At 40.3% G+C, this 17,079-nt stretch overlaps 1 protein-coding gene and 1 non-coding gene across 2 annotated transcripts; one reads left to right on the top strand and one right to left on the bottom strand.

Annotated features, from left to right (window-relative positions):
- Nucleotides 1-1,882: 1,882 nt before the first annotated feature.
- Nucleotides 1,883-2,832, bottom strand: LOC113021719 (trace amine-associated receptor 1-like). The gene has a single exon (XM_026166432.1). It carries the CDS (start codon nucleotides 2,825-2,827, stop codon nucleotides 1,883-1,885), a length of 945 nt encoding a protein of 314 aa, XP_026022217.1. The 5' UTR covers nucleotides 2,828-2,832.
- A 14,037-nt stretch (nucleotides 2,833-16,869) lies between these two features.
- trnaf-gaa (transfer RNA phenylalanine (anticodon GAA)) lies at nucleotides 16,870-16,942 on the top strand. Its single transcript has one exon. It is a non-coding gene; the product is annotated as a tRNA-Phe (tRNA).
- The last annotated feature ends 137 nt before the right edge of the window (nucleotides 16,943-17,079 follow it).

The raw sequence follows: 17,079 nt of genomic DNA, 5'->3' as shown, positions 1-17,079 counted from the left end.
CTTATATGTTTAATATGCTGCTGAGAATATAGCCCAGAAGAAGCGGATAGTATAGCTTTTATTTTGGAAAGAGACATTTCTCTGTAATAAACTCTCTTTTCCAAAGATGAGTGATTCCTCAATCAGATACAGGGCTCGCAATATCGCTAGCCCAACGTCCCGGAGCTAGCGATTTTTTCAGTCGGGCTACCAAAATCTATCTCTGCCCTGCCCGTCGGGCTATTGTAGGAAGGAAAAATATATGTCAATGCTTTTGCATTCTTTCGGAAATGTAGCTGGGTAATTATGTCATTGGCATCGGTGAGCCACTGTCAATATGTGACATATTGAAATCGCGTTTGAATTTGCGCTTGTTTTTTTGCTTTCACTTTGCAATCGCGCGAACTGTGTATAGAGGGCGACAACACTGATCTGTGAGTGATGATAATTTGTACACCAATTCCTCTGACATCGTCTTATTAATCGTTAGCTTACTATGCAAACATGACAAGTGAAATCTCCCGCAGCTTAAACATGTGAGAGGTTGATCGCGCAGAGAATCGCTGAGCTTATGTGAGTGAGTGTGTAAAAGCAGCAGGATTTATATTTGACTACGATAACCTAGATGACTGAGAACCTTCACAGACAGATATATATTTTAGTTCTGCTGAGCCAAATAAGAGAGGTCAGGGTGAAGAAGTGACAGCCAAAGAAAAGCTTACCACAAAACGGAGAAGTTATGACAAATCAGACTATAAGGCAAAAAGAAAGTGCAACTTTATGGTTTCATGGACAAAAGAATTTCTGTGGCTGCAATATGACGAGCTAAATAACCAGGGCTGCACATAAGTGGTCCGCAGGTGCGCATTCGCTGTCAAAATAAAAAACACGCACAAGGGTTAGGGTTAAATTTAAAAACTGTACTTTTGAGTTAAAATATATATTTATAATTTTAATAAATGACAAATTAAAAAGGCATGAACATTTTTTTTGTATCGAAAAAATATCGAACCGTGACACCAAAGTATCGAACCGAACCGAACCGTGAATTTTGTGTATCGTTGCACCCCTAGTATGTACGTATGTTTGTAAATGAAAAATTAATAAAAACAGACTTTTTGGGTTAATTTAGTGTGAGCAATGAAAAATGTCACCATCCTAAGGCAGTAATTATGGGAAAAATATCATGTCACTACTGTTGTTGCTCTTTTATTGTTTTCTGCTCCAAACATCTTTACCTTATGTATTTGCCAAGTGCTAAAGTTAGACCTTTCTTAGAGCTGGTTGGGAGAAAGTTAGCTCTGTGTACAAGCAGACAAGCTTAAGGAATACAGATTCAACAGTCATTCATACGTTTAATTAGGGATTCTGTGTTGTCGTGTTTCATTTACACAGTACACACAAGGGAAGTGGACTAAACACCTGTAATTACAGACAAGCAGACACGCAGACAAGCTTAGGAAATAAGGATTCAACAGTCATTCACACCTTTAATTAGGGACTCTGTGTTGTCTTGTTTCATTTACACAGTACACACTTAATTTTTTTTTAAAAAAGAGACAGAATTATTATAACAATTATGTACATGTTTATTGTAACATTATATACTGTTTGTCAACAAGGTCTTCTATAAGGGCAATACAGAAGTAGTAGTAGAAGAATGATCATTTGTGTCATGCTCACTTTTAACAGCCATTCAATATATCTTCATATTTTATAGAAATGTGATAATTACATGAACAAGCTCATTAACAGTGTACTGATAAAATCTGTACATAGGCAGTTCAGTCTGTGCATAGTGACAGTTGACTTACATAGTTGAAACTGTAATGAACAACATAGAGAAGATCAACTGTGGTGATATTTACTCTTATTGATATAATTCATAATATATATATAGCTGTCAGTGTAGTTTTATGTTAGTAACATCACCTTGAAATATTTTTCCAGAAATTATCATTTTAAAAGCTCTTCTAAACCAAGTGAAAAAGAAAGCATAAATAAATGGATTTAGCATTGAGTTAGAAATTGCAAACCAGTTAAATGGTTCAAGAAGCACATAAAGTATAAAACTATCCAGAGGAACAAATGAATAACTAAGAAAAAGAGGAACCCAACAAATTAAAAATATTCCAATAACTATGGTTAATGTCTTTGTGGCCTTTCTCTCCGTACTGGAAACTGCTTTAGACTTTGTGTTCTGAGAAATTGTATTATGGATGCTGCGTGCCTGCCTCAGTGCAACAACAAGAATTTTGGTGTACATGAAAAGTAAAACTATTGTTGGGATATAATATACTACCACTGATGCGGCAATGAGAGCGAAAACGCAACTTGTGTCACATTCGTCTAAAATAAAAAACAGCAGGAAGACAAAAATTCCACACAAGATAGCAACAGCCCAACTTCCAAGGCCCATCTTCATGGCAACACAATCAGTTATTTTAGTTTTATATATCAGAGGGTGGCAAACAGCATAATATCGATCAACAGAAATACAGCACAAATTTAATAAGGAAGATACACCCATTGTTACATCCATTGTGCTTCTTAAGTTGCACAGTAAACTGTATATATACAAACATGGCTTTAGAGACACTGTCATGCTCAAAGGAAATATTAAAGCACCAATTAGTAGATCAGCCACAGCCATAGAGAGGATAAGGTAGTTTGTAGGAGTGTGGAGATATCTAAAGTAAATTATAGAAATTATCACAAGAAGATTTCCACATATTGTAAGAAGCATAAATGAGCTGAGGACAACATATAATAACACACATAATTTGTTCTTTTGTGAATCGCAGAGAAGGAAGCTCACAGTATTAACAGTCACATTGAATAACTCCATGACTCCCTGTCACAGCCCTGGAACAAGTTTCAATTTTCAGCATTCAAAAAAACATTTCTTTCTCTGTTCTCATGAACAAACAAACAAACAATGCATTCTCTAGGTTGTCTACATACCTGTATGAGGTTGTCTACATACCTGTATGAGGAGTGTGTTAAGAGACTTTTAACATGACAGTCACATGACTGTAACATTTCTCAGCTAATTAGAATAACGAATACATTATGCACTTGTCCAATTAAAAGTGAGAAATGTATGGCCGTTGCTGACATCACAAGTAGTGATGAGTTTGCATGTGTGTTTATGCATGATTTGTATTGTCATCCCAAATTAGATGAACTGGCAATAACTATTTGTGGCCACTTCTAATAAAAACAATTTGTTTTTAAGGTGATAGTGTACAGTTGACCTTTTTCATTGTTTGTTAACACCTGAGCACTGATAGCACAACATCTGCAGACACTATAGAAAAGCATGTCCATGATGATGAGTGCTAATATTGTTGTATCATCAGCAAGCGTGTTGATCTGATCTGTGCTGAATTTGGCAGTGCAGTAATCTGTCACCACAGTAAAGAGCAGTTGACAAAGTACTCAGCCCAGAGTGCAGCCCTGCTTTGGTGATTTCTTACTGCCAACACATACTGTCTGCTGTCTTTCTGGCAATAAGTCCAAAATACAATTACAGCATGAGATAATAAAACTGAGCAGAGACAGCTTCACCATCTGCTTCAAGCTGATTTTGTTAAAGCAGGGGTAGGCAACTCCAGGCCTCGAGGGCCGGTGTCCTGCAGGCTTTAGATATCACCCTGGGTCAATACACCTGAATCAAATGATTAGTTCATTATCAGTCCTCTGGAGAACTTCAATACATGTCAAAGAGGTCATTTAGCCATTTAAATCAGCTGTGTTGGATCAAGGACACATCTAAAACCTGTAGGATTCTGGCCCTCGAAGCCTGGAGTTCGACACCTGTGGTCTACATGCTCTTCCAGAGGGGTCCAGTGAGATCGAGGAGGGGGTAAGATTTTTAAAGTGACTGATTAACACTTAAAATTGAGCCAATTAATTATTTAAAAGAATATAGACCTCTTGTGCTGAAGGTAATTTAATCTGAAAGGAAGTGTTAAAACCAATGTTTATAACATGAATATAAATAAGAACAGTGATTATTCTGCAGAGTATTCTGCAGAGTAAATTCTGCATTATTTTAATATCATTATTCTGCCTGAAGTAAATATTTGAGAATAAAGAAATGATGACGCTCCACAGCTTTCATTCAGTTAGTCAAACCTACTCAACCTGAATATCTGAGCTCATCAGGGAACATTATCAGAAGTTCTGGGTGAGGATGGAAGACCTCAGATATGGGGACATGATGAGCATGACCCCTACCTTCAAAGGATGCAGGATTTATGGCCTAAAGAAAAAAACAGAAAGGAAGACAACAACAACTTGGGAAAGGAGTAATCATGCCTTCACAGATTTGAAAAAGGAGGAAAACATATCTCTGAAAGCTCAGAGAGTTTAAAAGCTTACATGCTTATGCTTTAAGAACAAAAAAGAGGAGAAAAAAAGAAGAGATGGGAGACTCAGAAGAAGAAATCTGTATCACTGGAAGATTCTCACTTTAAATTGGACCTTTGGAGATGTGAGATGGGATAGAGGTAAGGCAACTTTCTCTGGAGGTACTGGCCAATCACCAATAAACAATCGCTTTTGCCTTAACTGTATCTGCCCTGCGCTTTTCCCCTTTTCCAGAGGTGGGACCAAGTCATTGTTTTGCAAGTCTCAAGTAAGTCTCAAGTCTTTATCCTCAAGTCTCAAGTCAAGTCTCAAGTAATGTCAGGCAAGTCAGAGTCGAGTCTCAAGTCACTGGTGTAAAAGTCCGAGTCAAGTCACAAGTCTGAAACTTTGAATTTCAAGTCCTTTCGAGTCTTTAAAAAAAAACAAACGAAAAAATAATGTTGCAGTTATATGCTAAATGTAAATATACACAAATTGTGAAATTGCACCTCTTTAAAATGCAGCTCAATTAAACCTAGCTCCAAGAATAATTTTCACCGACAGTTCTGAGATAAGCTGCATGTTATTCTTGGATGCGGTTGTAGGACCAGCTTTAAAATCGCATGACAAAAATATCATACACATTAAAAAAAACTGTATCACCAACGTAGCCTGGACAACATTTGCTAGTTAGATGAAGTCAGCTATATCATCTTAGCATATTTATATGCATATTTATAATCATACGGTTCTTGGAGTGAGTGCACACACTCATGAAGTTTAGTAACTTCAGGTCACTGCAACAAGCCCAGGTACAGATTACCGACGGATGGGTGCAGGACCTTGAAATGCACCGTGTAGAACGAAAGACCATCGTACGTATCATAAGTTTACCAGTCTCACAAATTGTCGTCATAAATACACATTCGTTAACCGTTTATTAATAGGACCTTTGAGCTCAACGGTAATTAATTAGTAGTGGAAATAATTTCTGGTACCCATCACAGAAATGTAGCAGTGACAATAATACTGTATGCTGTAATCGTACTGGGCAATTAGTGATACAAAAAACCTGTTTTATCCTGTGAATAAAAGTATATGTTTTTGTCAATGTACCATAATAACAGAAGCGAAACGCAATATTGTGTCAGGACAATTCACTATTTATGCACAATAAATAAAGGAGCATAGCGCGACAATTTCTGTTCAGCGCCAGACTTGCTTGTAACCTATATCACCAATTATGTTAAGAAAAATGACGTATTAACTACTAAAAAACACTGACCTTCGTGTAAATGCTTGGAGCAGACTAACATGTGAGCCGGAGTGTTCTGGGACGTTATATTTGATCTTTGAATGGCTGCAATCCAGGCCATCCGTCGCGTCTTTGTTACTTCGGAAACATGGCTTGAACAATTTCTCTTCAACGTCGTAATCCGATAACAACCGATCTCTTTACCTGTCGGCTTCCCGTGGCTGTCATGCGACCGGCTATTGCAGTTAATAATACAACGGCTTCTTGACATTTTTGTGTTTCTTTTTATCGCTGTATAACTGATTTTAATTGAAAGCCTGCGTGCGCTAGTACCGCTTGCCACGAGTTCCCAGAATCCTTTGCGGTTCTACCCGTGAATGACGTCACATTTTCAATCTCTATATAATATGCATGTTAAATTTTATATTTGGGGTAAAATATCAAGTCTTTTCAAGTAAACCGGTTCAAGTCCAATTCAAGTCCCAAGTCATTGGTGTAAAAGTCCAAGTCAAGTCACAAGTCTTAGAACATTTTTTCAAGTCAAGTCTAAAGTCATAAAATTAATGACTCGAGTCTGACTCGAGTCCAAGTCATGTGACTCGACTCCACACCTCTGCCCTTTTCACAATGAACCCTAGGAATTTTACTGTCAACGTGACATAGAGGCATTTCCAAAAGACACTGGTGAACCAGAAGGACATCGGACTTATGCTCCTGGACAGACTTTGAGAAAATACGAATGTCATCAAGGTAAACAGGCACAAAATAATTAATGAAGTCATGTAGCATGTCATTGAAAAGGGGTTAGAAAACTGGGGAGACATTAGCCAAAAAAAGTATGGCAATATTCAAAGTGGTCCAGATGTGTCTAAAAGGCTGCTTTCTATTAATCACTCTCTTTAATTCTTATCAGGTGGTAGGTTTGGTGAACAGTGACGCACCCTAAAAGAGCTGAAAAGCAGAGGACAAAAAAGGCAGAGGATATTTAGTTTTAACAGTAATTTTGTTTATCCCACAGAAATCAGTGACAGAAGTGTTACTGTCTTAAGTGACAGATGATTCCAGCGGCTAGTGTACTGTACAATCAAAATTGCTCCCAACAAACATAGATGTTTACATCAGCACTGTAACTTGCACTATTTTATCAACCGATTCACACTACAACCTGGGTTTGCCTCTTATCTGTATTCAATTTTATTTAATTCTAATAACTGTACAGTACTCTGTTTTTGGTAACTATTGTCCTTGATGTAAATATGTAAAACAAAATGTGTATTTTTCTGTTCTGTGACCTGTGTACTGTTTGTTTGTATATGTGTTTTAAATTAAATGATGATTCTATTCTATTCTATTCTAGTGAATTGGTTATGTAACTATATAGATGGCTTGAGATGAATGGAGCATCTGGTAGCAGAATGATTGTGCAATCATATGGAAGCAGCAGTGGTGGTGTAAGTGAGAGGGTGAGATCTTTACTAAATACCTCAGCAAGGTCATGATATACTTCTTGTACAGTTATGAATACTAAATCTACCAGGGGAGTGGCTGACTTTAAACACTGTTGGAGACAATCGAGGTTCCACCCAGAAATACTGTTTTTCTTAAATCAATGTGAAGATTATGCAAACTGCCATTAGACAGAACAGAGGTACAGCGCTTAGGAAAGAGAGAGACAGAAAGTGGTAAGTCAATCGGCGAGGACAGAGGGATTCTGCCAATTATGAGGCACAGTAGTCTGTTTTCTGGAAATGGCATTCCAGTGACTCAAAATGGTACTGAGTAGTGTTTATGGTATAAGGCATATATATATTTATAAGGCATAACTGAGCTCCTGGACACTCTGAGGGGAAACCTGGCAGCATCAGATGGACTGAAATATAATGCATCAGAGGTATTGTATTGGTCAGCCGACTGTGGAGGGCAGTCAGTGGTGTCACTTCCTTAATCCTCCAGGAACTGCCTGCATATTCTTCCCACACAAGGCCACGAACTGCGTGCAGCATTCGATACTGTTGACCATAATATCCTATTAGAGCGATTAGAACATGCTGTAGGTATGTATCATATCTATCTAATAGACTACAATTTGTACATGTAAATGGAGAGTCCTCTTCACACACTGAGGTTAATTATGGAGTTCCACAGGGTTCAGTGCTAGGACCAATTCTGTTTACACTATACATGCTTCCCCTACGCAGTATCATTAGAAGACATAGCATACATTTTCACTGCTATGCAGATGACACCCAGGTCTATCTATCCATGAAGCCAGATAACACACATCAATTAGTTAAACTGCAGGAATGTCTTAAAGACATAAAGACCTGGATGGCCGCTAACTTTCTGCTTCTTAATTCAGATAAAACTGAGGTTATTGTACTCGGCCCTGAAAAGCCTAGAAATATGGTATCTAACCAGATTCTTACTCTGGATGGCATTACCTTGGCCTCCAGTAACGCTGTGATGAACCTTCAAATCATTTTTGACCCGGATATGTCCTTCAACACACATATTAAACAAATATGTAGGACTGCTTTCTTCCATTTGTGCAACATCTCTAAAGTTAGAAATATCCTGTCTCAGAGTGATGCTAAAAAACTAGTTCATCCATTTATTACTTCCAGGCTGGACTACTGCAATTCGTTATTATCAGGATGTCCAAAAACACTCCCTGAAAAGCCTTCAGCTAATCCAAAATGCTGCAGCAAGAGTACTTACAGGGACTAGAAAGAGAGAGCATATTTCTCCTGTTTTGGCTTCCCTTCATTGGCTTCCTGTTAAATCCAGAATTGAATTCAAAATCCTGCTCCTCACATACAAGGTCTTAAATAATCAGGCCCCATCTTATCTTAATGACCTTGTAGTACCATATCACCCTATTAGAGCACTTCGCTCTCGCTCTGCAGGCCTACTTGTTGTTCCTAGAGTATTTAAAAGTAGAATGGGAGGGAGAGCCTTCAGTTTTCAGGCCCCTCTTCTGTGCAACCAGCTTCCAGTTTGGATTCGGGAGACAGATGCGCAGAGCCATTGCAGGGGGGTCGGGGAATGAATAAAAACAAAAGAATGCTTGGACACTGGACAGGATAATGGACAGGTTTTTGACGGGTCTCCCACACAAATGCAAAGCAAGAGATGAAGGATTCCCAAATATGTTTCCAAACAAACTTCCTTTCAAGCCAAATACTAGAAAATATGAAGAAGCATATCTTCCCTTTGGCTTCACCTGCACAAGTGCCAAGGTAGGTCTCTGCGACAGAATTAGTTTCCCCTGCGTCACGCAAAAACAGAATCCCACATTCTTGATTTTTAGTTCACAAACACTTCCTGTAATGACTAACTACTCCTGACATTTTGGAGATGTTAGCTGTTTATACAGTAAAGTTACAGTGGGATACAAATAATATCAGGCTGATCCTGCCATAACTTGTTCCCCCTGTACAAATCACGGACAAACTATTGTTAGGTGGTGGGGGGTTGCGAAGATTTTTCTTGTAAAACAAAGGGGGACCTTGAAAAAAGTTTGGGAACCACTGCATTAGAAGATACCAGGCCCTCAAGCTAACCTAGTGAAGTCTGTTTCTGATTGTTTAGTCAGACACCAGAGTCTGAATGCATGTGAATGGGTAAATGTGAGAATGAGGTAAAGTGCCTTTACATGATCCATTCAATAATCTACTTTTTTACTATGTACAGCACTTTGGCCAACCTGTGTTGTTTTTAAATGTGCTTTTATGAAGAGGAAGGGAGAGAGGACGGTCCCTTCTGGTGCCGTCCTCTCTCCCTTCCTCTTCACCCTCTACACGACAGATTTCAGCTACTGCACAGAGACCTGCCATCTTCAGAAGTTTTCTCTGCAGCGGTTGGATGCATCAGCAGAGATGATGAGACAGAGTACCGGGCTGTGGTCGACTCCTTTGTCACGTGGTGGGAGCAGAATTGTCTTCAGCTCAACCTGGCAAAGACCAAGGAACTGATCGTGGACTTCAGGAAGACCAGGAAACACTCGACCCCTGTTTCAATCCAGGGGGTCAATATTGACATTGTGGAGGACTACAAATACCTTGGAGTATACATTGACAATAAACTGGACTGGGCGAAAAACACCACAGCACTTTACAGGAAGGGCCAGAGTCTCTATTTTTTGAGGCGACTGAGGTCCTTCAACATCTGCCGAACAATGCTCAGGATTTTCTACAAGTCTGTTGTAGATAATTCCCTCTAAGCTTTTCACCAAGTTGACGGATCTAGGACTCAGCTCATCACTGTGTCAGTGGATCCTCAACTTCCTCACAGACAGACCCCAATCAGTGAGGGTGGGAAAACAAGTCTCCCCCTCCATCTCACTCAGCACTGGAGTGCCTCAGGGCTGTGTTTTAAGCCCCCTGCTGTACTCACTGTACACTTATGACTGTGTAGCCACATCCGACACCACCTCCATTGTCAAGTTTGCTGACGACACTGCTGTTGTGGGCCTGATCTCCGACAACATCGAGACGGCCTACCTGGAGGAGATTAGGAACCTGGAGACCTGGTGCCAGGAGAATAACCTCCTCCTAAACATCAGCAATAGTAAGGAGCTGATCGTGGACTTCACTACAAAGCAGGCGAGGAATTACAAACCCCTCATCATCAGTGGCACGCCAGTGGAGAGAGTGGACAGTTTCCGGTACCTGGGTGTCCACATCACTCAGGGCCTCTCATGGTCCTGCCACATCAACACCCTGGTTAAGAAAGCCCGTCAGCATCTCTTCTTCCTCAGAAGACTTAGAGACTTCCATCTGCCACTGAAGGTGCTCAAGAACTTCTACTCCTGCACCATCGAGAGCGTCCTGACGGCAAACATCTGCACCTGGTTTGGGAACAGCACCAAGCAGGACAGATGAGATCTGCAAAGGGTGGTGCGCTCGGCAGAACGCATCATTCAATCAGAGCTCCCTGACCTGCTGTCCATCTACACCAAGCGGTGCAAGTCCAAAGCTAGGAAGATTATGATGGACCTCTCCCATCCCAACAATGGACTCTTCTCACTGTTGAGGTCTCGGAAGCGCTTCCGCTCCCTTAAGGCCAAAACAGAGAGAATGAGGAGGAGCTTCTTCCCCCAGGCTATTCGGGGCCTGAACCAGGTGTAGGACTGGACTCTCCCAAACACGTCACTATAAGACTGGACTCTCACACACGTCACCACACGCACCACCACACATTTCCTATAATCCTATAATTCCTATAATTTATAATCCTTATCTTTATAATCTCTTCTGCTATTTGCACATTCTTTACTGTAAATTCCTAAGTTAATTTGTAATTTTTGTAGTAAACTGTAAATTGTAAATATTGTAAAACTTTTCTCCTGTCATTTAATGGTCGGGCATTGTACAGCTACAAGCATTTCACCCCCATGTCATACTGTGTATGGTTCTGTGTGTGTGACAAATAAAATTTGAATTTGAATTTGGCCAGTGCAATCTTCTATGCCGTTGTGTGCTGGGGGAGCAGGCTGAGGGTCGCTGATGCTAACAGACTCAATAAACTGATCTGTAAGGCCAGTAATGTTGTAGAGATGGAGCTGGACTCCCTTAAGGTGGTGTCAGAGAGGCGGATGTTGTCCAAAATAAAGACAATGTTGGATAATACCTCCTACCCACTCCATGACATGCTGGTCAGTCACAGGAGCATTTTCAGTGAGAAACTGAGAGTACCAAAAAGCACCACTGAACGACATAGGAAAACCTTCCTGTCTGTGGCCATCTCCCTGTACAATTCATCCACTTAACACACTGTATACTGCAATAGCTACACCCTTTTTGCACACACTCTCCTCTTGGACCAACAGATATTGATCCTGCTGGTGGTTTAAAGCCCTGTCCAGCTTTTCAAGAGTAATTACCTGTCTCCTGTCATCTCACAGCAAACTGTCTGGCATTCTGTCAATGCCAAGTATTGATGTGCCATACTGGAAAAGGTGAACAACTGTTGTGTGCAGATATTACCTAACACTACCAGTAGTGACACTGACCCGAGCCAAATGCAAATCTAGTAAGAAAGATGAAAAGAGAAAAAAAAAAGTTTGGTAGTTGCTTTATTGTTTGCCCGCTAGTAGACCTGTTGTTAATTTCATTACCACCAAAGAAAGATTAAACTAATTAACAAACCCCTATGCTATTTAACTGACCATTAACATAATAATAACAATAATAATAATAATTAGTTTGATTTTTAGCAATTTTCTGGAAGAGAATGACATTCATACAGCTCATACTGACATCTTCAAGTGCTACAAGCCACATTTTAAACATTTGTGTACATCACATCACTAATGAACCTAACATATGTCTTTGGATTGTACAAGGTAAATGTAGGGCCCAGAACAAATTCTTATTGGCACAGTGAGAGCATGCAAAGTCTTAGAGAACCACTGCACTCAAAAAAAGGAAATTCCTACTTTTGTTAAGTCTGGATTGACAATCCACAATCGAGGTAGTTTGCAGTGGGTTCTCTCTGGGTACTCTGGTTTCCTCCCACGGTTAAAAGTTATGCAGTTATTTTCACCAATTAGGGTAATTGGTGAAAGTTCTCTCTGTGTTAGCCCTGCAATAGGCCTGTGACGTGTCCATGATGTACCCTGGGTCTCACCCTATCACATCTGGGATAGGCCCCAGGCCCCCCTCAGCCCTGATAAAGATAAGATCAATGGATGGAGTGGAATTTGTTATAAATCCATTAAACTTTTATGTTAACCAGACTCCATACTTTGTTGAACATTGTGTAATATAAAGATAAAATGTAGTTTTCAAGTGACCACGTAGTAATGGGGTAAAAGTTATGAATAGTGTTGGAAAAAATTGAGACAATTGTGAAGGATTAAAATATTCCAAGAGCTCCAATTACTTCATCTAAACATGTTTCAGTCACATTGTATCAACACAAAATACACAGGTTTATCGAATATGAATAACTTGTGTTGATTTAACTTTGTTGTTTAAGTTACTGCCAAAGCAAAACATCTGTGTGCAACCAGTGTCCACTATGTGGACATAGTATGCATCATCGTGTGCTGCACATCAATGCTGCACCTTATCCCAGCTGTAAAATTTTCAAGATTCTTTCAAAAGACGCCTCAGTAAGTAGATAATTTGAAGTTCTATTTTTTGTTCACATTGTGACCCTGACTCTTACACAGTGATTATGGCAGCATTTCATGTTCTATTTGTTGTTAGATATTCTTTTTTGTTCTAATGTATAACTTTGTTGAAAACATTTCCCATGTAAACAAGATATTATTACCAAGTAACACATCTGGTTGCATATACAACACACATTGGGGAAAAGCAGAACTCCCTCTGTGTAACAATGGAGCAGCTAGGGGATTCAATACTCATACTCACTCACACCTTTAATGGAAGAAGTGTGAGGCCTCTCGATACCATTGCATCAATCAAACACCTTGGCTGCATCAGACAGCCAAGGTGTTTACAGTTGTACAGTTGGAAACCTAAAATCAGAGACAAGCCCACTCTGACTGACAGAGTCATTTCTTTATCTTGAAGTGATATCTGCTGGTCAGAGGTATGCATCACTGGATCATAATTCTCAAATAATATGAATAATTAAATACAGTATTTTAGTTCCATTCATTTAGCTGGGTTAGACAGTCAATATACAGGTGCATTTCTGTCGTGAATTAGGAAATATCATAATGGAAAAAGACCCTAACTGTCTGGTAAAAGGGAAGAACTGTCATGGTTGGCTGTGTGGCAGGCGGGCAAGCAGGAGTGGTGGATCCAAAATGCAGGACTCAGACACAGAAGTTCAACTTAAAGCGCAGCTTTATTGCTGGAAACCCTCTTACTAACTAAAGGCATCAAAAGACAAACAAAAACGCTGGTGGACTAAAACACTGAAGCAGAAAACACTGAACTGGAAACAAAACACTGGCAAAACACACACAGCTTGTTGAGGGTACGATGCAACACTGACTCAGAGAAACACAGGGTCTAAATACACTGGGAAGTAACGAGGAGAATGAGACACAGAAGGAGAGCACAGCTGGGGGAAATTAGAACTGACGAGACAAGCAAAGCAGGACACATTCACATAAGTCACGGACCTTCAAAGTAAAACAGGAAGGATCACACAGAGACGCGAACTTGACACCGTGGAGACAGCAACTAAGAAACACAGAGACATAAACCATAAGGCAGAGGACTCTAAGAACCGAGAGACACAGAGGGGAACTCAAACATGCAGACACAGACTTACACAGAACAGAGGGGACACAGAGAAACGAGAAGGGCAAGGGATCGAAACTAGAAACCATAGAATGACTCACACCAAGTACAATAATACTAAAATCACAAAGAACTAAAACGCTGGGTCAGGAGACCCAGGACCCTGACAAGAACGGGTCCAAGCATCCAAAAGATGAAGGCAGTTTTGTTTTTGGTAGTGGCTTTCCAAATACATCCTTAAATATTGAGAGCTATACCTAAACTTGACAAAGATATCCCAATACCAATATTAGGGATTATATTTAAGAATTTTCTAAATGCTGGAGGGATGTAAATTGACATTAGGATTGAAAAGGATGTCAGGTGACACATTCATTTATTTTGTTTAACAGAAACAAATGTACAGTTTTCAGTATCCCAAGCACCGAGATCATCGCCTGAGCATAGTCAGAGGATCCGCTGTCATCACCAGCAACCTCATCATCACCAGCAACCAAATCATTAGTGGAACTCCATCTCAGCATCTGGCCTCCTGCCCTGTCAATGTCCGGCTTTGCCACCTGAGGTGCCTCATTGGTCAGCTACCAATGAATTATCTCAGCTACCAGCCTCCTGCTAAGCTGTCTGATTGGACATGTTACCTCAGTGCCGATCTCTGGAGTTTCCTCATCCCTACTGCCACTGGCCCATCAGCTGAGCTCCAGGGTTTCTTCGCCTTCATTATTTGCCACATGGCTGGCCTTCAGAATTGCTCCATCTCTACTGTTGGCCTTCCTGCCAACTTCAAGAGTTACTCCATCTCTGCTGCTTTCCACCTGGTTGGCACTCCTCCTGAACTTTTTTTTTTTTAATTTTTAATTTTGAACAACAAAAACAAACAAACAGAACCCAACAAAAATATAAGAGGAAGAAATTGGGGTACTGTTCCAGGCATCAAACAAATAGAGAGATATAAGCTGAATTAAGTGACAGAATCTTCAAGCCTTTGCTTATATTTATACCATTTAGTCCAATGCTGTTGAAAAAGATGACCTTTTAGTCGTAGAAAGATAGTCAGTCTCTCCATCAGATGTATTTCCTCTATAATCTCTAGGACTTGCTCTCGGGGAGGATCTTTCTTAAGCCAATTCCTTGTTATGGCCTTTTTAGATGCGAGCAACAGGATTTTAAAAATATATCTGTTAGATTTGTATTGTTGGATTGTCCTTTATGCCTAGAAATATATATTTAGATATGCTTAGAAGTATATAATCATTTGTAGACTGAAAGAATGTCTCATCCTAGGAGGTCTGTAACAACTCTGTGTAGCATGAAGAGGGGGTGCGTTCACTCCTCTCCAGAGTGTTCTGGCATAGATCACACACCCCTTGGGATCATGAGACCAGCAGGTTTAGGGAAGTTGTTTATGGGGTCACACTCTGACCCTACACGTCATATGTTAATGAGCCTATGTATATTCATGTAACCTAAATAAAAGAGCAGTGTTACGGGGGAACGGACGAGAGCAACTGGGGTCAAGCGAAGGAACGGCCTTTGTCCAGTTCTCTCCCGTGCACGAGAAACATAAAGAACTTTGCCTACTTGTGTCTTGCTTTGCTGTGCAGTTGAATTGTCTTGAACATTCCAGCGAATAGGTTTAAGCTACAAACCTATTAATATCTGTCCTTTTTTAGAATCTAATCTCTAGGTAGCAAGCTGTCAATGGAAAATTGTACTTAGTAGTCAGTATAATCTTTCAGTGATATAAGTTCGCATATGGTAGAATACTGCATGCAGTTATTTGTATTAGGAAATATTTAACCATGTATGCTTAGAGGCGTATAATCAATTGTGTAGTGACAGGATGTGTGATCTCTAGCAGGCTGCAAAAGGCTTGCATTCCTGGAATGCACACCTACATCCTGGGAGCATGGGAAGAGGTCGTACCTTGTTTTATTGTTTTAACGTAGCTATGTCTGTTTTAGTCTAAGTGCCTTTTGTTGTGATGAACTGCTGGACTTCTTCACTGTGTTATCTAGGGTGAACCATCTAGGGTGAGGGGGAGACTACCCTCTTTATGACCAAGGATGTTCCTTTTGTGCTGTTATATACCCCTTTGATCAGCAGGACCCCACACACACACACACACGCACACACACACACAAGCACCCACTGAGGTATAAATAAAGACCGGGGCAGTTTCTCAGTGCGAGTCTCAGTTCTGGAGATTGCCCTTGCTAGCAAGAAGTTCTGTGTGTTTCTCTTCTCTGAGTCTTTACTGAAGAAGTGTTTTAGAGTATATTTCTTTACACAAACCCAGTAAGAAGATCCTGGGATCCTTAGGGATGGCATAGATCATGATGTCATCTGTTAACTTGGATATAAAAAGAAGGCAGTTGTGTACTCATCCAAAAGACACTTCAACCGTTGCCTACTGGTGGTGGTCAAAGGGCCCGGTGGCGCCAGTGTCCGGCAGCGTCGCCTCTGTCAGTGCGCCCCATGGCAGCTGTGGCTACAATGTAGCTTGCCATCACCAGTGTGTGAATGGGTGGAACACTGGTTGTGTAAAGCGCTTTGGGGTCCTTAGGGACTAGAAAAGCGCTATACAAATACAGGCCATTTACCATTTACAAAATAATCTAATTGGAGTTTTCCACTCAAATTCCCTCTACCTTTTGGAACTAGTTGATGTTTGTTGTGTGATATACATTGAGAGCCAATCACACTCTGACAGTCCAATTTTCAACTTGTTGTTGCCATTTTGTTTTTGTAGTCCTTGGTAGAGTTAGACACGGTTTTGGTAGGCAGACCTCCTTGCCCTGGGGAGGAGGCGCTCTTTATTTCTGTATTGTAAAAATGATGTCCAGATCCATATTTTCCAGATTAAATTCTGTTTTAAATTTTTTAAACGATTTAAGAGAGCAAAGTTCATCACAGTTCACTGTTAAATCCAAAGCTTAAAAGTTCACTTCACATTGATCCAGTGTCTCAGAATGGCAGCTGTAGTGCAGTTTGGCCAGCTGTAGACCTGACTGGTGATTAGAATGCAATTTTTGAGCACTTTCCATTGCAAAACGTGCCGAAATAGCTCAGCTGGGAGAGCGTTAGACTGAAGATCTAAAGGACCCTAGTTCGATCCTGGGGTTCGGCAAAGCTATTTTGGTCACCATCTAGGGCTTGGTAGGTTTGTTGGTAGGACTTCATTATACGGCCTACAACTACGTGGATCATTGCCATCAAATGAGAAAACAAACACAGATGGTGCAGCTTGCAAACGTCCATCAAGTG

This window comes from Astatotilapia calliptera, chromosome 5, assembly GCF_900246225.1.
Source record: "Astatotilapia calliptera chromosome 5, fAstCal1.2, whole genome shotgun sequence".
NCBI lineage: Eukaryota > Metazoa > Chordata > Actinopteri > Cichliformes > Cichlidae > Astatotilapia > Astatotilapia calliptera.
This window is presented reverse-complemented; position numbering and strand designations above follow the sequence as displayed.

Bases quoted from the DNA above. Each gene is read 5' to 3' on its own strand.
- LOC113021719 (XM_026166432.1), bottom strand. From the start codon at position 2,827: ATGGAGTTATTCAATGTGACTGTTAATACTGTGAGCTTCCTTCTCTGC.